Source organism: Symphalangus syndactylus, chromosome 8 (genome assembly GCF_028878055.3).
Source record: "Symphalangus syndactylus isolate Jambi chromosome 8, NHGRI_mSymSyn1-v2.1_pri, whole genome shotgun sequence".
NCBI classification, from domain to species: domain Eukaryota; kingdom Metazoa; phylum Chordata; class Mammalia; order Primates; family Hylobatidae; genus Symphalangus; species Symphalangus syndactylus.
Genome location: NC_072430.2, coordinates 39274539 through 39297969, shown reverse-complemented (window position 1 = coordinate 39297969; position 23431 = coordinate 39274539). Strand labels below are relative to the sequence as shown.

General features: G+C 42.4%; 1 protein-coding gene across 2 annotated transcripts in view; it reads right to left on the bottom strand.

Annotated features, from left to right (window-relative positions):
• The window catches only part of SPTLC2 (serine palmitoyltransferase long chain base subunit 2), a 109842-nt gene that overhangs the window by 63599 nt on the left and 22812 nt on the right, over positions 1-23431 (bottom strand). For both annotated transcript variants that reach the window (XM_055288630.2, XM_055288631.2), the window contains exons 3-4: positions 4630-4784; positions 2395-2543 (exon numbers count right to left, since the gene is read on the bottom strand). In XM_055288630.2, coding sequence (XP_055144605.1) covers positions 2395-2543; positions 4630-4784 — 304 coding nt within the window. The remainder of the gene's footprint in view (positions 1-2394; positions 2544-4629; positions 4785-23431) is intronic.

The window sequence follows — 23431 nt, the reverse complement described above, 5'->3', positions numbered from 1 at the left end:
CTGGAAGATGATAAAAAAATGAATACGAACCCTCATACATTGATGGAGAGATTGTAAAACAGTGCAGTCTCTTTGGAAAACAGTTTAGCAATTCCTCAAAAAGTCAAACACAGAGAGTTACCATACGATCTAGCAATTCCACTAGTAAGTATAAACCCAAGAGAAACAAAAATATATCATACAAAAACTTGTACACCCATGTTCACAGCAGCACTGCTGACAATAGCCAAAAAGCAGAAACAACCCAAATGGCCATCAAGTGATAAGTGGATAAACAAGACGTGGCACCCTCACACAAAGGATTATTATTCAGTCATAGAAAAGAATGGAGTGCTGTTACACGCTACAACATGGATGAATTTGAAAATATTGTGCTAGTGAAGGAAGCCAGACAGAAAAGACCAAATGTTATACAATTCCTTTTATATTTAACGTCCAAAGTAGGCACATCTATAGAGAGAAAAAGTAGACTACTGGTTGCCAAGGACTTACAGGGGGAAGGGAAACAGTATCCAATGAATGCTACTGAGTACAGGGTTTCTTTTAGGAGGAATGAAAATATTTAAAATTTGATGGTGGGGCCAGGCGTGGTGACTCACACCTATAATCCCAGTGCTCTGGAAGGCTGAGTTAGGAGAATCACTTGAGGCCAGGATTTCAAGAACATCCTGGGCAACAGCCTCTTGAAAGAGATCCCCATCTCTACAAAAATCACATTAAAAAATCAGCTGGGCATGGTGGCATGCGCCTATAGTCCTAACTACTTAGGAGGCTGAGGTGGGAGGATGGCTGGAGTACCAAAGTTTGAGGCTGAAGTGAGCTGACTGCACCACTGCACTCCATCCTGGGCAACAGAGACCCTGCATCCATCTATGCATCAATCTATCTATATATCCATGTATCTAGCTATCTAAATAAATAGATATAAAAATCTGCACAATTTTATTTTTTTCCCTTTCTTCATGTTGTTTTAAATTTCGTGAGCTGACAGAGTTGTTATGGAAGATTAAATATGGATGCAAATTCTTTGTTATTCTTCCCATTTGGAGGTGGAGGAGGGCAATCCCCACAACCCTTGAATCTGGGCTGACCTTAGCGACGCTCTGACCAATAGAAGAGGCATAAGTGATACTCTGGGACCTGTACAGCTAGGGCATAAAAAGCCTTCCAACTTTCAACTGGGTATCCTTGTTTTTGTTTTTTGACACAGTGTCTCACTCTGTCATGGGCTAGGGTGCAGTGGCACGATCATAGCTCACTGCAGCCTCAAACTCCTTGGCTCGAGGGATGGTCCGGCCTCAGCCTCCTGAATGGCTAGGATCACAAGCATGCGCCACCACGTTCGGCTACTTTATTTTTTTAGAGACCGGGTCTCAATATGCTGCTCAGACTGGTCTCGAACTCCTGGCCTCAGCTGATCTTCCTATCTTGGCCTCACAAAGTGCTGGGATTATAGGCATGAGCCTCCATGCCTGGCTTCAGTCAGGTATCTTTGCATGCTTGCTCTAGAGGCCTGCTGCCATGCATGATGAACAACTCTCCAAGACCACCATGGTATGAAGAAACCCAAGCTAGAAACATGGAGAGGCCACACAGAGCTCCAGCCACCCCAGCCTAGGTGAAACACGTGAATGAAGAAGGCTTCATATGTCTCCAGCCATACAGCCACCACTGAGTGCAACCATGAGAGGAACCTTGGGTAAGAACCACCCAGCTGTGCTTGCCAATCCCTAGAACCCTGAGAAATAACTAACAATGAACTGTTCTTTTAATCTACTGTGCTTACAGTAATAAGTATTTGGAAAGTTTTCATAACTTCTAGGGTTGTCAGTTCTCTGAAACAAATTGGAACAATCTGAAATCTTCCTCTGAATTAAAATAAATTGAGTCTCTTTATATGAAGCTATTACTCTTTTATATTTTACAAACTTAAAACAATAATAAAAAGTTTATATTTATTGTCTACTATGTTCCAAGTGCTCTACATGGATTAGCTTACGTCTTAAAAGAGCTCTATAAGGCAGGAATTATTATTAGCCCCAATGTACCAGTATGAAAGCAGATTAACTCTCATATGCCCAACGTCCTAATAAGTGGCACTAACATTCGCAAAAGCCAATGAAATCAACATTAAAGTTATAAATGAAACACTGGCAGGACTTTTCGAGGGACATTCTATATGTACAACACACTGGGAAAGATAAACACATCTCAAAATGTGTTGAAAGCATTGAAATCATCCATCACACTTCAGAAAAACAAAGCATTCTTCACCTTATCTAAATGACATGACAAAGTGTAGATACTTAATACTCTAGGTCAACATTACTATTATTTGTCCCTGACTAAAACAACGTCAAAAACAGCAGCTGGCCAAATACAGCTGTCACTTACCAATTTCCTGCCGAGTACTGCACACTCCAGCTCCATACTCCTCTAGGACTTTGGCGGCTGCTTCTTGACATGATCCAGTATTCCGTGCAAATCCAAGATAGTTATAGGAACCCATATTTATAACACCTTTTATTATATTCCCTGTATACCTGTGTATAAATAGCATAAAACAATGAAACTCATGAGCAAAAAAGTACTTACATGTAATAGCAAATGCACTGGTAACACAAAAGGAAGCAGACAGAACAAAGTCCATATAAAAAAATCTCAAACACACTACCAATTATGGAAATGGAAGTTAAAACAATCAATTTTCATTTATTAATAGTGATAAAGATTTTAAAACTAATGATATCCAGTGCTGGCCAGGACAGTCACCTTATCTTACAGGACACTGTACATAAGAATATCAGGTTTGTTTTTTGGAGGGCAGTTTGGCAGTACTTATCCATTAAAAGATATACATACTCTGACTCAGTAACTCCCACACATGAGCATATAAACACATGAGGATCCTTTGAGAGCCACTGCACAATTTGCCACATCTGGTCCTCAGGTACAAGGACCAGTGACATTTCATACAACGAAAGCTGAGGCAGCCTGGGCCCCTAACTAAGGACAAAATGGTTCAAGGGCCCCACCAACCTAGGATGAACATGAAGCATGGGTAAGGATAAACTGTTACTGTTTTAATTCCCTGAGATTTTGAGATTATTAACATAGCCCAACCTGTCACACCATGGCACATCTATACTGTAAAACACAATATAGTCACTACAAATAATAAACTTGCTGTGAATATACACATGAGAAGGGGTGTCACTAATATTTGACCAAGCTAAGAAGGCAAGCTGTAGGCCGGGCACGGTGGCTCATGCCTGTAATCCCAGCACTTTGGGAGGCCGAGGTGGGTGGATCACGAGGTCAGGAGATTGAGACCATCCTGGCTAACACAATGAAACCCTGTCTCTACTAAAAAACACAAAAAATTAGCCAGGCGTGGTGGCGGGCGCTGTAGTCCCAGCTACTCGGGAGGCTGAGGCAGGAGAATGGCGTGAACCCAGGAGGCAGAGCTTGCAGTGAGCCAAGATGGCACCACTGCACTCCAGCCTGGACGACAGAGCGAGACTCTGACACTTTGGGAGGCCAAGATGGGCAGATCACTTGAGGCCAGGAGTTTGAGACCAGCTTGGCCAACATGGTGAAACCTCATCTCTACTAAAAATACAAAAAGTAGCTGAGCATGGTGGTGCATCTCTGTAGTCCCAGCTACCAGGGAGGCTAAGGTGGGAGAATCACTTGAACTTGGGAGGTGGAGGTTGTAGTGGGCTAAGATTGTGACACTGCACTCCAGCCTGGGCAACAAAGCGAGACTCTGACTCAAATAAATAAAAAAGTAAACAAACAAACAAACAAACAAATACAATGTTAAAAATACAAAAAGTTTTCCAAACCATTCAATCCATTTAAGTAAAAACACTACACATATCATCCTTAAATCACTTGAGAAATCAAAATATCCAGAAATAAATTTGCATACTTGATTCTGATAAGTGGCATAATGGAAAGGATAGCTTTTCTTCCTTTTTTTTTTTTTTTTAAAAAGTCAAGACCAAAAATAAAACAGACTAAACTTTTGTATACTGTTTCTTATCAGTAGGAGTTATTTTTAAAAATAAATAAGCCAGGACAGGCGTGGTGGCTCATGCCTGTAATCCCAGCACTTTGGGAGGCTGAGGGGGACAGATCACTTGAGGTCAGGCATTCGAGACCAGCCTGACCAACATGGTGAAACCCCATCTCTACTAAAAAAAAATACAAAAATTAGCTAGGTGTGGCGGTGCATGCCTGTAGTCCCAGCTACTTGGGAGGCTGAGGCATGAGAATTGCTTGAACCTGGGAGGCGGAGGTTACAGTGAGCTGAGATCATGCCACTGCACTCCAGCCTGGGTGACAGAGCGAAACTCCATCTCAAAAAATAAATAAATAAATAAATAAATAAATAAATAAGCCAAATTTTGTTCTGAACTATAATCCAACACAGTATCAAATGTAATAGAAAGATGTATCTTAAAAAGCTCAACAATGAAGAATATGTACGGAAACCAATCATATTGTATCCTCAGCTGCTACTCCTATTTGGAGAGAATACTCAATTTATAATAACATATTTTCTCAAACGAAGAAACCCTTTTGTAATTGTTGTCAAGAAATAATTTCCCAACCAAGACTCACTTGAAGGACCAGTTATAATCATGAGACTGTCTCTCCATGATGTCCACCCTGGCTCCAGGCACACTACAGATTGGCCGATTCCAGTTGTCTCTTATCCTCATGTACAGGTTCCTTGTATAAAAGTTTTCAAAATCTTGATACAATGACACGAAGTCCTGCCAAGAAATGGTGACATACCATAAATTTAACTGAGTTACTTCATTAAAAATTTTTTTAACAGATGACATGATTTTTTATTTACGTAAATTTATGGGGTACAAGGGCAATTTCATTACGTGCAAGACTGTGTAATGGACAAGTCAGGGATTTTACAGTATCAATCATTCAAATAACATACATGGTACCCATTAAGTAATTTCTCATCATCCACCCTCACTGCCTCACCCTTCCAAGTCTCCATTGTCTATCATTCCACTGAGTTACTTTAAAAACAAACTTTACAACTTCCATTTTCATACTGTAAGAGCACCTGAGAATGAGAGGCCACTTATAGTTAATTAACTGCTACATCAGGGCAGGCTTGGTGGCTCACGTCTGTAATCCCAGGACATTAGAAAGCCAATGCAGGAGGAATGCTTGAGCTCAGGAGTTCGGGACAAGCCTGGGCAACATAGCAAGACTCTGTCTCAACAAAAACATTTTAAAAATTAGCCAGGTGCAGTGCACCTGTAGTCTCAGCTACTCGGGAGGCTGAGGCAGGGGGATCCCTTGTGCCCAGTAGGTTGGGGCTGCAGTGAGCTACGATGGCACCACTGTACTCCAGGCTGGATAACAGCAAAAACAACAACAACAAAAACCCTGATGTATCAGGAAAACATCTGGAAAGGCATCAATTCTCTATGTTTATTTTAACAAAACTCTTAGTCACTTAACTTTAATAGTTGACATATATTACATGGTTTCAAATAACTGACTTCATGAATGTAGAGCACAAGAATGTAAATTAACAAAGTAGTCCTCATAAAAATAAAATGTAGTCATACAATTCTGTCATTAAACGGTTTCCCTCCCTAATAATCTCAAAAAGACTGCTCTTCCTTCCCCACAAGCCTCCTCCCACATTAACAGATTAGGGGAAATGCCATATAAACCACATAATTCCAATTTCAACCAAGAAAAATAATTCCAAAATTAAGATTCCATCCTTTGCATATTTTCAAGGATCAGAATGAAACAAATCCAAAGAGAAAATAATAAACAAGAAACACTATAAAGTAGGATATACGGGCCGGGTGTGGTGGCTCACACCTGTAATCCCAGCACTTTGGGAGGCCGAGGCGGGTGGGTGGGCAGATCACTTGAAGTCTCAGGAGTTTAAGACCAGCCTGGCCAACATGGCGAAACCCATCTCCACTAAAAATACAAAAATTAGCTGGGCATGGTGGCGGGTGCCTGTAATTCCAGCTACTCGAGAGGCTTGAGGCCGGAGAATCGCTTGAACCTGGGAGGTGGAGGTTGCAGTAGGCCGTGGTCACTGCACTCCAGCCTGGGCAACAGAGTGAGACTCCATCTCAAAAAAAAATGGCTATAGGAAGCCACCCACCTTAAGTTCTTTTCCCTTTAGAAAGGAATTTTTTTAAAAAGAAAAAAAGAAAAAGAGGCCAGGTGCAATGGTTCATGCCTGTAATCCCAACACTTCGGGAAGCTAAGGTGGAAGGATCGCTTGTGGCCAGGAATCTGAAGTGACAGTAAGCTATGACTACACCACTGCACTCCAGTCTGTGCAATAGAGCAAGAACCTGTTTCAAAAAGAAAAGAAGGCAGGACACAGTGGTTCATGCCTGTAATGCCAACACTTGGGAGGCTAAGGCGGGAAGATCACTTGAGCCCAAGAGTTCAAGACCAGCCTGGGCAACATAGTGGGACTCTGTCTCTACAAATAAATTTTTAAAAAGAAAGAAAAGAGGCCGGGCGCGGTGGCTCACGCTTGTAATCCCAGCACTTCGGGAGGCCGAGGCGGGTGGATCATGAGGTCAGGAGATCGAGACCACGGTGAAACACCGTCTCTACTAAAAATACAAAAAATTAGCCGGGCGTGGTGGTGGGCACCTGTAGTCCCAGCTACTCGGAGAGGCTGAGGCAGGAGAATGGCGTGAACCCGGGAGGCGGAGCTTGCAGTGAGCCGAGATCGCGCCACTGCACTCCAGCCTGGGTGACAGAGGGAGACTCCGTCTCAAAAAAAAAAAAAAAAAAAAAAAAAAAGAAAGAAAGAAAGAAAAGAAAATACATTCCCAAAATGAATTCCTATGCTCAGGAACTTAATCCTTCCTCTGAGAGATTAAGTTGTACTAAAAGTTAAGTCTGTAAAAAATCAAGTCACAGTGGAGCAGAAATGCTATGCCTGGTGCGGTATGACCACTACTCAGAACACATGTGACCAGACCATATGAGATCTACTTAAACTCTTGAATGTAAAGGGTAAACCAAACAACAAGAAAACGAAACTACAGTTTTACTGTATCAGCCAACTACTGAGTTTACAGCCATCAGATCTGGGCTTGGTGCCAATATAAATTAACCTGTTAACTAAATCAGTCAAAAACATTGAAAAAGCTTAAGCCTTATTTTGTAAAAGATTTTCATTGCTAAAGAAGGCTACATATAACTCTAAAATTAATAACTTTCTATGACACCGGACTCTCAAGTGCCTACTAAATGAGCCTCGCAGTAGATAAATCTTACAAATAAGGCTGAGCAAAGTTAGAAGCTACTCTAAGAATCTGCAGTACCTGATACCAACTCTCTTTTTTTTTTTTTTTTTTTGAGGCAGAGTTTCGCTCTTGTTGCCCAGGCTGGAGTGTAATGATGTGATCTTGGCTCACTGCAACCTCTGCCTCCAGGTTCAAGCTATTCTCCTGCCTCAGCCTCCCGAGTAGCTGGGATTACAGGCGTCTGCCACCACGCCCAGCTAATTTTTTGTATTTTTAGTAAAGACGGGATTTCACTATGTTGGCCAGGCTGCTCTCAAACTCCTGACCTCAGGCGATCCACCCACCTCGGCCTCCCAAAGTGCTGGGATTAAAGGTGTGAGCTACCACGCCCAGCCACCATCTCTTTTACAATTGGTTCTAATAGTTAATTTTCCTCAGGACAGAAAATATCCACAAATAACATGTCTATCACAATTGGAAATTTTTCATTTAAATGGTATGTCCATTTTGATAGCCTTCCAACAAGTATACTGGTTGAATGAAAATAGGAATAGAGATATCCAATTCTAATTGAAACTTTTTATTTGGCTGTTATTACCCATGCATTTATTTCCCAAAGGAAAAAACAAAAAGTAGTCTTCAATCCTTTTCATTCATGTCAAAAAGGGTAAGAGTACTAACCCTTCTAATGAAGAAAATGACTGATTATCTCATTTCTTTTTTTTTTTAAATTAAAAAAAAATTTTTTTTTTGAGACAGAGTCTCACTCTGTCACCCAGGCTGGAGTGCAATGGTGTGATCTTGGCTTACTGCAACCTCCGCCTCCTGGGTTCAAGAGATTCTCCTGTCTTAGCCTCCCAAGTAGCTGAGATTACAAGTGCCTGCCACCATACCTGGCTAATTTTTGTATTTTTTAGTAGAGACAGGGTTTCACCATGTTAGGTACATACCTAACAATGTTGGTCAGGCTGGTCTTGAACTCCTGACCTCAAAGGATCTGCCTGCCTCAGCCTCCCAAAGTGCTGGGATTACAGGCGTAAGCCACGGCGCCTGGCCGATCTCATTTCTTTATAACCTTTCTAAACACTGCACATTAACGTTCAAAGTATTAACTCCAATATTAAGAGAAATATTTCCTTGCAGACAAATTTTTATTAGCGACAAAAGCAATATTTTTTGTTTTTACTATATAAAACAGAAAAACCTTAGAGTCTGCTCCAAATACCAGAGGGGTTATCAAACCCCAAGATAGAAAAAAGACTGCAGGCCAGAATGAAGTAGAGCTTCACCCCTCAGCCTTGGGCTAAACAAAGACAACCAGAGGCACAGCTGTCTGGGATTAGGAAGGAAGCAATGGGTTCCAATTTCCTGAACAAAGAATTGTGCCTGCCATGGTCAGGCATTCCCATCTCTCCTTAACAAATGATTAAGTCACACTAGCACAGGGTAAAGGAGGAGAAGCTGTCACAATGAGGGATGTTAGAGATCAAAAGCGGGTGGCATAGAATGGTAGGAGAGAGGGCTGAAGTCTCAGCTCCCCTTTACTCCTTAGCTAAGCTCCAGGGTAGCAGCTCTGATCTCAGTCAGTAGGTTCAGGAGAAAGATTTGATAGGCATGACTGGGCGCAGTGGCTCACACCATAATCCCAGCACTTTGGGAGCCAAGGCGGGTGGATCGCTTGAGCCCAGGAGTTTGAGACCAGCCTGGGCACTGTAGTGAAACTCTGTCACTACAAACAATACAAAAATTAGCCTGGTGTCGTGGCACGTGCCTATAGTCCCAGCAACTTGGGAGGCTCAAGGTGGACAGATCACTTGAGCTCAGAAGGTTAGGGTTGTAGTGAGCCAAGATCAGACCACTGCACTTTAGCCTGGGCAATAGAATGAAAAGCTGTCTCAAAAAATAACAATAATAATAGTAATAATAATTAAAAAAAAGATGAGAAGGGCAGCAAACCAAACTCCCTGCAGCTTAGCCATGAAAAAAAGGAGGGAAGGAGTCACTACTTGCAGTTCCAGTTCTAGGCAATGGGAGTGTATTTCCAAAAATATCAGGTTAACTTTAAATATTCTAAGACCACAGTTAAAGTAAGGGGGTAATCTTTTCATTCACTCATTCAAATATATCTTACTGAGTACTCGATACATACTGGATTGTATGCTAGACTTTCAGGATACATTAAAGAACAAGACAGTTCTCTCCGCAAAGAGTGATAGCCCCACTATTCCAACCCTCATTCCCCCATCTCCACCACTCTCTTCCCCCTCCTCAGTTTGGCCACTGTGAAGTGACTTTAGTTAAGGCTTATGTAATACTCATCATCACTGACCTAATACTCAGTTATTGAACAAACATTTACTGAGCAGTACCTTCCAGGCACTAAACTGGGCACTGGGAACAAAAATGAGTAAGAACAACCTCTACACTCCCTAAGAACTCTTAGCGTAGTGGAGAAACACACAAATACAATATAGTAAGTACTATAAAAGGGTGTTTGTCTAGAGAAGGAGCAAATACCTAACTGATAAGGGAGTGAAAATGATAAAGTCAAGTTCAAGCAGCCTTAAGGATATACTCATAAACATTCTTCCTGAAGATCCTCACAAATCCCATATTCTAGCACATGTTAAGTAGAGGGAAAACAATACCTACTTGCGACTAAATGCTGGATCACCGAACTTGAAATACTCCTCACTTAAGAGCCTTCTCAACTCAAGAGAACAACTCAAACTCTTGGATTTGCTGCTTAGAGATCGATGAAGACCTTACCAAAAGTAGTCTAGGGACATCCCAATAAGAAGTCAATAAATATCCTTTACTGGTTAAGCCTATTTAAGGTAAGCGTTCTAGAAAATATCCTATATTGTTTAATATAATATACATTAAGTACCACCTATTCTAGCACCTATACAGGCATTAAGAACACAGGGAGCAAAGCTGGATGCTATCACTTTCTGAAGTCCACTTTCTAACAACTGTCCCTTTGTTAAGCATCATTCTGGCCCAACACGGATAGCCAAATATGTTTACATGATGATGATAAAGATGATGAATAATCACAACAGCAGCAAGAGTGCCCATCTACTGAGTATTTACGACATACCAGGCACTTGCCCAGTGCTTTGCATGCACATATATTTATATATTTATATATGTAAGTATGTAAATATACATACTCTGCACACTCTTAAAGAAGATATCATTTCTTAATACTTTCAGAAAGGCTAAATGGCTTTCCCACTTAGGAAAGCGGCCAGAGGCAGAGCCAGGAACTAATAATCCAGGCCTTCTAACTTTACTCTGTGATCCTAACCCCAATGCCACACTGCCTCTCATTTGGTGATGCTACTAAATCAATCTGAAATACTTTGATAGCGTTCAAAGCACTTCAAGACCACTGTGCTATTGTCCTTCCCATTCTTTTCCTATGTTCTGCATATGACCAACACACACATAACAAACCCCCTGCAAGACACACAGACACACACACACGCTAAAAACTGTATTTCCTGGACACCCTTGTGATCGGGTTATGGATGTGATGTAGGGTCTACCAGTGAGAAGCACACACAAGAGCTGGATGGCAGGGGCCACGCTTTGCACCAGCGTAGGAGACAAGGCCCTGCAGACCTCAGTGCTGGATCGGCACCAGCGCAATTCTGTGTGCCACTGCCTATTCACCAGCCTCTGGTAGTGCGACAGTTGTGATGCCAGCACTCAAGAGTACTCACAGCAGGAGCAGTTTCCTAGTTTGGGGTAGCTGCCCAGTTAGGGGAGGGAGGCCCTTAACCTCACTGCTCTTGCCCCTCCACAAAGCCATAAATGCCTAATTCCCTGTTGGCTTGAATGACCTACAGTGTTTCTGGTAACTCTACCAAAAATGTGACAATTTCAACAACACAGTCATTATAATTATTGTTGAGAAATAGATGTTTAATAACTTATTAGATGTATTTTACAGATTCACTGAATATAACATTTAAATTCTTTGGCCAAGTCACATAACAATGCAGTGACAAAGCCAAAACTGAGACTCTAGTATTATTCCAAACTAACACTATTAGTGGTAGTGTTACTACTAATTCCATTAAGAATTCTCAATGTCAGTTCTAATTTAATAACTTTTACTTATTTTAGAGTCTGGGGCACCAATCTCGATATAACAAAAGGCAAAAATTTCTCTGAAACATGAGCATTTGAGGCAAACAATCACTGCTTTGATGTTAGGATAAAAAGCTTGGAAAACATGCTTAGAACTGTCTCAGTGTCTTCTCAAGGTCAGGATGATTTAAAGTTCGACCCTTTACCTATGCATCCAGTGCAGGGAAAAAAAAACTGGGACAAGTAAACCAACTCTAGCAGTCTTTAAGGAACAAATTTATTTCAGCTTTACTTCTATTCAAAACTTGCTAAGTAAAGGAAAAAGTGGGAGAAAAATTTAAATCTACAAAACTATAAAGTATTTAGACCTTCACAGATTACTTTTAAATGCCATACTTATTTTAAAAACTTTCTCACTAGGACATCCACTGGCCAAAAAAATGACCCAACCTAAATCTCACACCTTATACAATTAACTCAAAAGGAGCACAGACCTAAACGTAAAATATAAAACTATAAGACTCAGAAAAACCTTAATACATTCCTGGTGGACACGTAAAATGGCACAGCCAAGGTGGAAAAGTGTGTTGGTTTCTCAAAGGTACATGTAGACTTTGACAACGATGAACCTGATAAATTGTTTTTTTTTTTTTTTTTGAGATGGAGTCTTGCTCTGTTACCCAGGCTGGAGTGCAGTGATGCAATCTAGACTCACTGCAACATTCACCTCCTGGGTTCAAGCAATTCTCATACCTCAGCCTCTCAAGTAGTTGGGATTACAGGCGTGCGCCACCATGTCCAGCTAATTTTTGTATTTTTAGTAGAGACGGGGTTTCACCATATTGACCAGGCTGGTGTCAAACTCCTGACCTCAAGTGATCCACCCACCTTGGCCTCCCAAAGTGTTGGGATTACAGGTGTGAGCCACCAGACCCAGCCAAAAAAAAATTTTTTAAAGGTAAATATAGACTCCATGTGACCCAGCAATTCCATTCTTAGGTACATACCAACTGGAAACAGATACTCAAACAAGTACTTGTGGCCAGGCGTGGTGGCTCACGCCTGTAATCCCAGCACTTTGGGAGGCCGAGGTGGGCGGATCACAAGGTCAGGAGATCGAGACCATCCTGGCTAACACAGTGAAACCCCGTCTCTACTAAAAATACAAAAAATCAGCCGGGCGAGATGGCGGGCGCCTGTAGTCCCAGCTACTCGGGAGGGTGAGGCAGGAGAATGGCGTGAACCCCAGGGCGCGGAGCCTGCAGTGAGCCGAGATCGCGCCACTGAACTCCAGCCTGGGCGACAGCGAGACTCTGCCTCAAAAAAAAAAAAAAAAAAAAAAGTACTTGTATGTGAATGTTCATAGAAGCACTATTCGCAACGGCAAAAACGTGGTAACAAAATGTGGTGTATCCACATAATGGAATAGTATACAGTAATATAGGAATGAAGTACTGTTACTTGCTACAATGGTACATGAACCTTGAAAACATTATGCTAAGTGAAAGACAAGCCACAAAAGAGGGATGGTAGATGCAAAACACTTGTAGGATACATAAATATTTCCTAAAAACCACTTAGAAAAATACACAAACCCAGTAGAAAAACGGACAAAAGATTTGAACGGGGACTTCATGAAATCAGCACTTCCAATGGTCATTAAACATATAAAAAGCTGTTCAGCTTCACTGGGCAACAGAGAATTGCAAATTAAAACCACAATGAGACACTAGTACATATACCAATTGAATTGGCAAAAATTTCAAATTCTGGCAATACCGAGTGTTGGTAAAGAGATGTGGAACAATTCTTGGCCGGGCGCGGTGGCTCACACCTGTAATTCCAGCACTTTGGGAGGCCGAGGTGGGCAAATCACGAGGTCAGGAGATCAAGACCATCCTGGCTAACACAGTGAAACCCGTCTGTACTAAAAATACAAAAACAAAATTAGCCAGGCATGGTAGCAGGCGCCTGTAGTCCCAGCTACTCAGGAGGCTGAGGCGGGAGAACAGCATGAACCTGGGAGGCAGAGTTTGCAGTGAGCCGAGATCGCGCCACTGCATTCCTCCAGCCTGGGTGACAGAACGAGACTCTGTCTCAAAAAAAAAAAAAAAGAATTCTCAAACACAGCCAGTAGGTGTACAAACCAGTACAATAACTTTGGAAAACAATTTGGCACTATCTAGTGAAACTGAAGACATGCATACTCTATAACTCTATAACTCAATAATTCCAACCCTGGAGAAACTCATATTTACATGCAGGAAATGCATATATCAGAACATTTACAGTAGTTTTATTCATCACTGACAAGAAATGAAAAAAGCCTCAATATCCATTATTATTAAAATGAAGGAAGGCCAGACGTGGTGGCTAATGCCTGTAATCCCAGCACTTTGGGAGGCTGAGGCGGGTGGATCACCTGAGGTCAGGAGTTCGAGACCAGCCTGGCCAACATGGCGAAACCCATTTCTACTATAAATACAAAAAATTAACTGCGTGTGGTGTCAGGCACCTGTAATCCCAGCTACTCGGAAGGCTGATCTCTTGAACCTGGGAGGTGGAGGTTGCAGTGAACCGAGATTGCACCATTGCACTCCAGCCTGGACGACAAGAGCAAAAACTCTGTCTCAAAATAATAATAATAATAATAATAATAATAATAATAACTAATGCTGTTTGCTGGTACGATAGTACTACTAAAAGATTTCAAGACATTTCATTATAAACATAATATTGCATATCAAAGACAAGATAGTAAAAAAAATAACGTTTTGAATTTTTATTTGGGCAACTTTGTTGTTGTTGTTGTTGTTATTGTTAGAAACAGTGTCTCACTCTGTAACCCAGGCTGGAGAGAAGTGGCATGATCATAGCTCACTGCAGCCTCAAATTCTTGGACTCAAGCTATCTCCCCACCTCAGCCTCTCAAGTAGCGAGGACTACATACAGGTGCACACCACCATGCTTGGCTAATTTTTAAATTTTCTGTAGAGACAAGATCTCTCGGCCGGGCGTGGTGGCTCACGCTTGTAATCCCAGCACTTTGGGAGGCCGAGGGGGGCGGATCACGAGGTCAGGAGATCGAGACCATGGTGAAACCCTGTCTCTACTAAATGTATAAAAAAAAAAAAAAATAAGCCGGGCGCGGTGGCGGGCGCCTGTAGTCCCAGCTACTCGGAGAGGCTGAGGCAGGAGAATGGCGTGAACCCGGGAGGCGGAGCTTGCAGTGAGCCGAGACTGCGCCACTGCACTCCAGCCTGGGCGACAGAGCAAGACTCCGTCTCAAAAAAAAAAAAAAAAAGATCTCTCTCTGTTGCCCACGCCGGTCTAAACTCCCAACCTCAAACACTCCTTCTGCCTCAGTCTCCCAAACTGCTGGGATTATTGGTATGAGCCACCACACCCAGCTGGAAAATGTATTTTCTACTAAAGAAGGAAATAGGCTCATGAGATAGATTTAGAAATAACTGAAACATGACAAAAGTGTTTCAAAACTTAAATTAAGAATTTTAAAATCCCAAACAATTCCCACCTGAGGAAGTGTTGAAAATGGAGTCATCACACGGTTAAAATTCATTATAGCTGGACGCAGTGGCAGATGCCTATAATCCCAGGATTTTGGGAGGCCAAGGCAGGCGGATCGCTTGAGCTCAGGAGTTCAAGATCAACCTGGGCAACAAGGCGAAACCCTGTCTCTACAAAAAAAATACAAAAATTAGCCAGTTGTGGTAGCGTGCGCCTCTAGTCCCAGTGACTCAAGAGGCTGAGGTGGGAGAATCACTGGAGCGTGGGAGGCAAAGGTTGCAGTGAGCTGAGATGGTGCCACTGCACTCAACCCTGAGCAACAGAACAAGATCCTGTCTCAGAAAAAAAAAGAAAAAAAATCTGGCCCAGGCACAGTGGCTCACGCCTATAATCCCAGCACTTTAGGAGGCTGAGGCAGGCAGATCACTTAAGCCCAGGAGTTCAAGATCAGCCTGGGCAACGTGGCAAAACCCAGTCTCTACAAAAAAAATACAAAAATTAGCAGGGCATGGTGGTACGTGCCTGTAGTTCAGCAACTGTGGAGGCTGAGGTGGGAGGATCACCTGAGCACAGGGAGGTCGAGGCTGCAGTGAGCTGAGATTGTGCCACTGCACTCCAGCCTGGGTGACAGAGTGAGACCCTGTCTCAAAAACAAACAAACAAACAAAAACACAAAGAAAGAAAAGAAAAAGGGAAAGGGAAAGCATTATAAATTCTAAAAGTATTTTATAAACCAATAATTCTGTTTTTATCTCTACTTAATGAAGAAAAGTAGGTGAAATACTCAATGAAAGGTTTTCAGACTATAACTTTTAAACCTTTCAACCATGGTTAATTAACGACTTTCCTTACTGTTCATATAGGTCATACCACCGTCTGTCCTTTCCTGTTTTTAATGTTAAAAACAGGAAGCCACTTCCTTGCTGTTTCTACGCTGTCCATGAAAGCGTAGAATGAGATTTCAAGATAAAAAAACACTGGTTTTTCCTACATCTAAAACAGTCATTTGCATGTTTGTGTGTGCATGTGTGCACCTACACACCCACCTCAACTACAAATACTTCAAAATACTTTACATTGTTATTGTTACCACCACTCACAATACCATTCATCTTAAACTTTTTTTTTTTTAAGAGATAATGGCCGGCCATGGTGGCTCACGCCTGTAATCCCAGTACTTTGGGAGGCCGAGGTGGGCAGATTACCTGAGGTTAGGAGTTCAAGACCAGCCTGGCCAACATGGTGAAACCCTGTCTCTACTAAAAATACAAAAATTAGCCAGGTGTGATGGCGGATGCCTGTAATCCCAGCTACTTGGGAAACTAAGGCAGAAGAATCGCTTGAGCCCAGGAGGCAGGGGTTGCAGTAAGCCAAGATCGCGCCATTGCACTCCATCCTGAGCGACAGAGCGAGACTCCGTCTCCACACACACACACACACACACACACACAAATACAAAAAATTAGCTGGGCGTGGTGGTGCATGCCTGCAGTCCCAGCTACTCAGTAGGCTGAGGCATGAGAAACTCTTGAACCCGGAAGGCAGAGGTTGCAGTGAGCCAAGATCATGCCATTGCACTCCAGCCTGGACGACAGAGCAAGACCCTGTCTCAAAAAAAAAAAAAAAAAAAAAAAAAAAAGACAAGGTCTCACTCTGTCACCCAGGCTGGAGTACAGTAGCACAATCACAGCTCACAGCAGCCTTGAACTCCTGGGTACAAGTGATCCTCCCACCTCAGTCTCCCAAGTAGCTAAGACTGCAGGTGTGGGCCACCACACCCAGCTAATTTTTTAATTTTCTTGTTGAGACAGGGTCTTGTTACATTGCTCAGGTTGGTCTCAAACTCCTGCGCTCAAGCTATCTTCCCACCTCAGCCTCCTAAAGTGCTTGAAATTACAGGTGTGAGCTATCACACCTGGCCTCTGGCCTCATCTCTTAAACATTTACCGAGCGTCTAATACGTGCCAAGCACTCTGTAGTATAGAGTAGTAAACAAAAAGGTAATAATCCTTGCCCTCTTGGAATTTGTATTCTGGTGGAAGAGATAAACATATAAAATACAAAGTCTGCTAGTCCAGGCTCAGTGGCTCACACCTGTAATCCCAGCACTTTGGGAGGCCGAGGTGGGCAGATAACATGAGCCCAGGAGTTCAAGACCAGCCTGGCCAAAATGGCAAAGCCCTGTCTCTACTAAAAACACAAAAATTAGGTGTGGTTGCGCACGCCTGTAGTCCCAGCCACTTTGGTGGCTAAGGCAGGAGAATCGCTTGAATCTGGGAGACAGAAGTTGCAGTAAGCCAAGATTGCGCCATTGCACTCCAGCCTGGGCAACAGAGCAAGACTGTCTCAAGAAAATAAAAATAAATAAAGTATGTTAGACAGTGACAAATACTAACGGAAACAAAAGGAAGCAGGAAAGGGGGAGTCATGCTGCAAATTAGCTGGGGTGCCCTGGGTAGAACAGAGGACAAAATGGAAGTGAAGGAACTAGCCATGGGACTATTTGAAGGAAAAGCTTTCCTGGCATGAAAAAGAGGGAAAACAGGTAACAGGGAAACTCTTGCAAACCTAATACTGGCACTAGTCCAAACGGATACAGAGGTAAACCTACTGGCACTAGTCCAAACAGATACAGTGGTAAACCTACTACGAAACTTCTTTGAAAGGTTTATTTTGAGTAGTTTCTTACCAGTGAGAAATCCCTACAGTAAGTAGAGATGACTGCTCCATATGATGAAATATTATTCAGCAATAGGAAGCAATGAAGTACCGATACATGCTACAACATGAACTTCAAATACACTACGCCAAATGAAAGGAGCCAGACACAGAAGAACATACACTGTATGATCCCATTTATATGAAATGTCCAGAATAGTAAATCTACAGAGACAGAAGGTAGATTAGTGGCTGCCGAGGGTGCAGAGGGTGGATGAGGAAGGAGTGACTGCTAATGGTTCATGGCTTCTTTTTCAGAAGAGAAAAACATCACAGAATTAAATTGTGGTGCTGGCTGCACAACTCTGTAGATATACTAAAAACCACTGTATCATACACTTTAAACAGGTAACCTTTATGATATGTCAATTATTTAAAAAGACTACTGCTGTCCTGTGCCCAACAACACAAAACAATGAAATGTAGTGCTCTTTATTTTTTATTCTTCTTATTTTTTTTAAGACAATCTCGCTCCATTGTCCAGACTGGAGTGCAGTGGCGCAATCTTAGCTCACTGCAACTTCCACCTCCTAGGTTCAGGTGATTCTCGGGGAGCTAAGTAGTGCTCTTCTGTATGTATGTATGTATGTATGTATGTATGTATGTATGTATGTATGTATTTATTTTTAGATGGAGTTTCTCTCTTGTTGCCCAGGCTGGAGTGCAATGGTGCGATCTCGGCTCACTGCAACCTCTGCCTCTCTGGTTCAAGCGATTCTCGTGCTTCAGCCTCTCAAGTAGCAGGGATTACAGGCATGTGCCACCATGCCCCAGATAATTTTTGTATTTTTAGTAGAGACGGGGTTTCACCATGTTGGTCAGGCTGGTCTCAACTCCTGACTTCAGGTGATCCGCCTGCCTTGGCCTCCCAAAGTGCTGGGATTATAGGCGTGAGCCGCCGTGTCCGACCAGTTGTGTTCTTTTTAAATGTAGAATCACACACAGAATTAAAGAAGACAAACCAAATGACCAGTCCTCTAGCTTAATGCATCAAAATGACAGATACCAGAATATTCTTAGTATGCTACTTTTTTTTTTTTTTTTTTTTTGAGACACAGTCTCTATCGCCCAGGCTGGAGTGCAGTGGCATGATCTCAGCTTACTGCAACTTCCGCCTCCCAAGTTCAAGCCATTCTCCTGCCTCAGCCTCCCAAGTAGCTGGGATTACAGGTGCCCACCACCACACCCGGCTAATTTTTGTATTTTTAGTAGAGATGGGGTTTCATCACGTTAGCCAGGCTGGTCTTGAACTCCTGACCTCAGGTGATCCGCCCACCTCAGCCTCCCAAAGTGCCGGGATTACAGGTATGAGCCACCACACCCACCTGTACGCTACTTTTTGAAGGACGTCAAGAATAAAATCCCTCTGGGAATTCCTAGTAATGTATTTGAATTACTTTCTTTCTTTTGTATCTTGAAAATAAGGCTATTGGGATATAGACATACAAGGTCCCTTCCCCGTATCCTATCCCTCCCATTTTTAATCTACTTATTTTTTCTAATTTTTATTTTAGGTTCAGGGGTACCTGTGCAGGTTGTGCAGGTAAACTCACATCACAATGGCTTGTTGTACAGATTATTCTGTCACCCAGGTACTAAGCCTAGCACCCAATGGGTTATTTTTTTCTAATCCTCTCCCTCTTTTTGCCCACCACAAGTGTTGTTTTCCTCTTTGTATCCATGTGTTCTCATCATTTAGCTCCCACTTATAAGTGAGAACAGGCCGGGCACGGTGGCTCACTCCTGTAATCCCAGCACTTTGGGAGGCCAAGGCAGGCTGAGGTCAGGAGTTTGAGACCAGGCTGGCCAACATGGTGAAACCTTGTCTCTACTAAAAATACAAAAAATTAGCTGGGCGTGGTGGTGTATGCCTGTAATTCCAGCTACTTGGGAGGCTGAGGCAAGAGAATCGCTTGAACCGTGGAGGCGGAGACTGCAGTGAGCCGAGATCATGCCACTGCATTCCAGCCTGGGCGACAGAGTGAGACTCCATCTCAAAAAAAAATAAAAATTTAAAAAAAATTAAAAAATAAGTGAGAATGTGGTATTTGGTCCTCCCATTTTTAAATATCTGATCATGAACAAGCTGTGGAGGCAAAATGTTAGTTTAAAATTCAGTGAGTGTGTAGTAACTACCTACCACAATTTACTCCTTACGTTCCAGGCTATTTCCTATCTAAATATTAGAATTTTTTTTCTGAATTAAATTTTTTCATTTTGTAGAGATGAGGTTTCACTATGTTGTGTCAGCTGGTCTCAAACTCCTGGCCTTGAGTGATCCTCCTGCCTCAGCCTAGAACATTTTTATTAATCCAAGCTTTTGCTGTATCTGTCACATACATGTTTCTGAACTACTAGCTTCACCTCACATCACAAAGAAATAAACCATAGATTGAGAAAAACAACATTCTCATCCAAAACATCACAAATAACAGAGGATTAAGGGGTAAAGAATTCCAAGAATTTTATGCAATTTACATAAAATAGAACAAACTCATGGTAACTCATCTTTATTGGTATGATCATGTGATTTAGTTGTATTCAAAGCAACATGCGGTATTTCCCTGCAACAAAGAATTAACATAGTTAAACTGGGCTCTCTTATAATGAAATGAGGAAGAAAACCAGGATGTGGTTATGAATACCACTCTCTCAGTGAAATGAGGAAGTAGCAACATTATATTTGCATTTTATGATTCCAAGCAACCACTTTCCCTTACCTCCTTCCAGTTTAACACTTAATTTGCCTCCCTCTTTCCCCATATCTAATACAGCATTAGAAAACAAACATGATCTATCACAGGAAAGGAATGACTTTTCCTTTCCCTCTAAAAGCTGAATTTTTGTAAGAAAATGGCAGAAGCTGGCTGTTTTAACTGCTAATGTTATCTACATTAGAATGATGAAATGAATTTGAATAATTTAATACAATCCTCTCCATAAACTGCAGAGGCAAATGCTCTCCTCAGCCTCCCATTTCCTTGTATTACTTCCTCCAAGAATTGTTTCCTGATTAACCCTATGCTACTGATACTTTTTTTGTTCTATATCTTCATATAATCTAAGTATTATTTACTTGTATAATGGTTTTGCAAAGGCCCATAACTTTCAAATGTTTATTTCCTCAACAAAATTAGAAACTACTTAAGAATAAAATCTGTGTGTTCTAATTCTTTCACACAAACGATACACAGGCAGCTCCCAACACTTAAACCACCAATTTACTTTCTGTAAACATGAAACAAGTTCCAAAGATAATGTACTCACAAAGTAATTCAGATGCATCTTGTTGGTTTCATTCATTCATCACACTTTGAGCACCAGCTGCGCAAGCTCTATGAAAAATCTCCTGACCGAAAACTGCCCTTGGGGTCATGGTGGCTCACTCCTGTAATCCCAACACTTTAGGAGGCCAAGGCAGGAGGATCGCTTGAGCACAGGAGTTTGAGACCAGCCTGGGCAACATGGCGAGATGCTGTCTCTATTTAAAAACAAAAACAAAGGCCGGGCGCGGTGGCTCACGCTTGTAATCCCAGCACTTTGGGAGGCCGAGGCGGGCGGATCACGAGGTCAGGAGATCGAGACCACGGTGAAACCCCGTCTCTACTAAAAAAAAAAAAATACAAAAAATTAGCCGGGCGTGGTGGCGGGCGCCTGTAGTCCCAGCTACTTGGAGAGGCTGAGGCAGGAGAATGGCGTGAACCCAGGAGGCGGAGCTTGCAGTGAGCCGAGATCGCGCCACTGCACTCCAGCCTGGGTGACAGAGCGAGACTCCATCTCAAAAAAAAAAAAAAAAACAAACAAACAAAAAAAAAAACAAAAACAAAAAAACTACTCCTCATTGCCTACCAAACTTCTTACTTTGATTTTCAAAACACAATTTCTCTTCTGTCTACATTCCAGATTCTCCCATACATTCTTTATGCCTTTGCCTATACTATCCCCTCATCCAGGAATGTGCTGTCTGCACCACAATCAGCACTTCTCTCAGCACCAGCTATACATGTCACTTATTAAGTTTCGACTATGCGTCTACACTAGGAGATGTCCCTGCAGATAAAGAGTTTTTAGTTTGAATATATAAATAAAACTTCAGCTACCATCGGTCATAACTGCCATCAACTCAGTCTAGTAGGAGGATTCAGGCCTGTGAACAAGTAACTGCAATACTGTACAACCTAGGAAGGGTATGGTAAGCTGTCACTGAGGGCTATACAAAATCAACGTATTGTAGATGCACTCTGGGTGGACATGCTCAGGGGTAGAAGGGGGATCAAAAAGTATTAAAAATGTGGGCCGGGCACAGGGATTACAGATGGGCTTGCATCTGTAACCCCAGCACTTTGGGAGGCTGAGGCAGGTGGACCGTTTGAGGTCAGGAGTTTGAGACCAGCCTGGCCAACATGGTGAAACCTCGTTTCTACTAAAAATACAAAAATTATCTGGGGAGTGGTAGCACATGCCTGTAATTCCTGCTACTTGGGAGGCTGAGGCATGGGAATTGCTTGGACCCGGGAGGCTGAGGTTGCAGTGAGCCGAGATCATACCACTATACTCCAGCCTGGGGGACTGAGTGAGACTCTTATCTAAAAAATAATAATAATAAAATAAAAAATGTTAAAAATGTGTTTGGGTTTTAAAAGATAAAAATTAGTTAGGGCTACTGGACCAACTTCTGAATGCAGGGCTTTGCCTGCATTACGTATTCAAAAAACTTATTTACCTTCTCTGTGAAATTAACTTGCAGGGCAATGAGTAGGATGGCCAACTTGTGCTGGGGCTCGGATGGAGTACAAGATGGTTGAGATGAGAGAGAAGGATGCCTAATCTTGAGTTCTCCCAGGAGCCACTTTTGAATCCATATATCTACTGACTGGTTTTGTATTCCTAGTAACTAACAATGTTTTCGTGATATACTCTTCCCATTTGCACATGACCACTATCCATAATTACCTGAATAATTGTTTCTTCTGCAATCAATGTTCACTGGCTCGTCTCAGCGTTGACTTTGCTCACCCCACACTTGCCTCTTTTCCTCGGACGCACAGGGACCACAAAAAAACTCTAATGTCTTTTTTTTTTTTTTTTTTTTTTTTTTTTGAGACGGAGTCTTGCTCTGTCCCCCAGGCTGGAGTGCAGTGGCGCGATCTCGGCTCACTGCAAGCTCCGCCTCCCGGGGTTCACGCCATTCTCCTGCCTCAGCCTCCCGAGTAGCTGGGACTACAGGCGCCCACCAACACGCCCTGCTAATTTTTTGTATTTTTAGTAGAGACGGGGTTTCACCGTGTTAGCCAGGATGGTCTCGATCTCCTGACCTCATGATCCGCCCGCCTCGGCCTCCCAAATTGCTGGGATTACAGGCTTGAGCCACCGCGCCCGGCCTAAAACTCTAATGTCTTAAGTCCTTCTCTCATCTGGTACATTCCCCTGGGCTGAAAGACAACCTTTTGCCATGTGGGACATGCCAAGAACACACAGGTTTGTTTTATTTTTAGTAAAATCAGGCATCTTTAACCCTCATTTTATTTATTTATGGAGACTAGGTAACACATATGTAATGTATACAACTCCAGAAGTGAGCTTCAAGTCAGTAACAAGTTAAAAAAATAAAAAACCTGGCCAGGCGCAGTGGCTCACACCTGTAATCCCAGCACTTTCGGAGGCCAAGGCAGGTGGATCACAAGGTCAGGAGATCAAGACCATCCTGGCTAACACGATGAAACCCCGTCTCTACTAAAAATACAAAAAAAATTAGCCGGGCACAGTGGCAGGCGCCTGTAGTCCCAGCTACTCGGGAAGCTGAG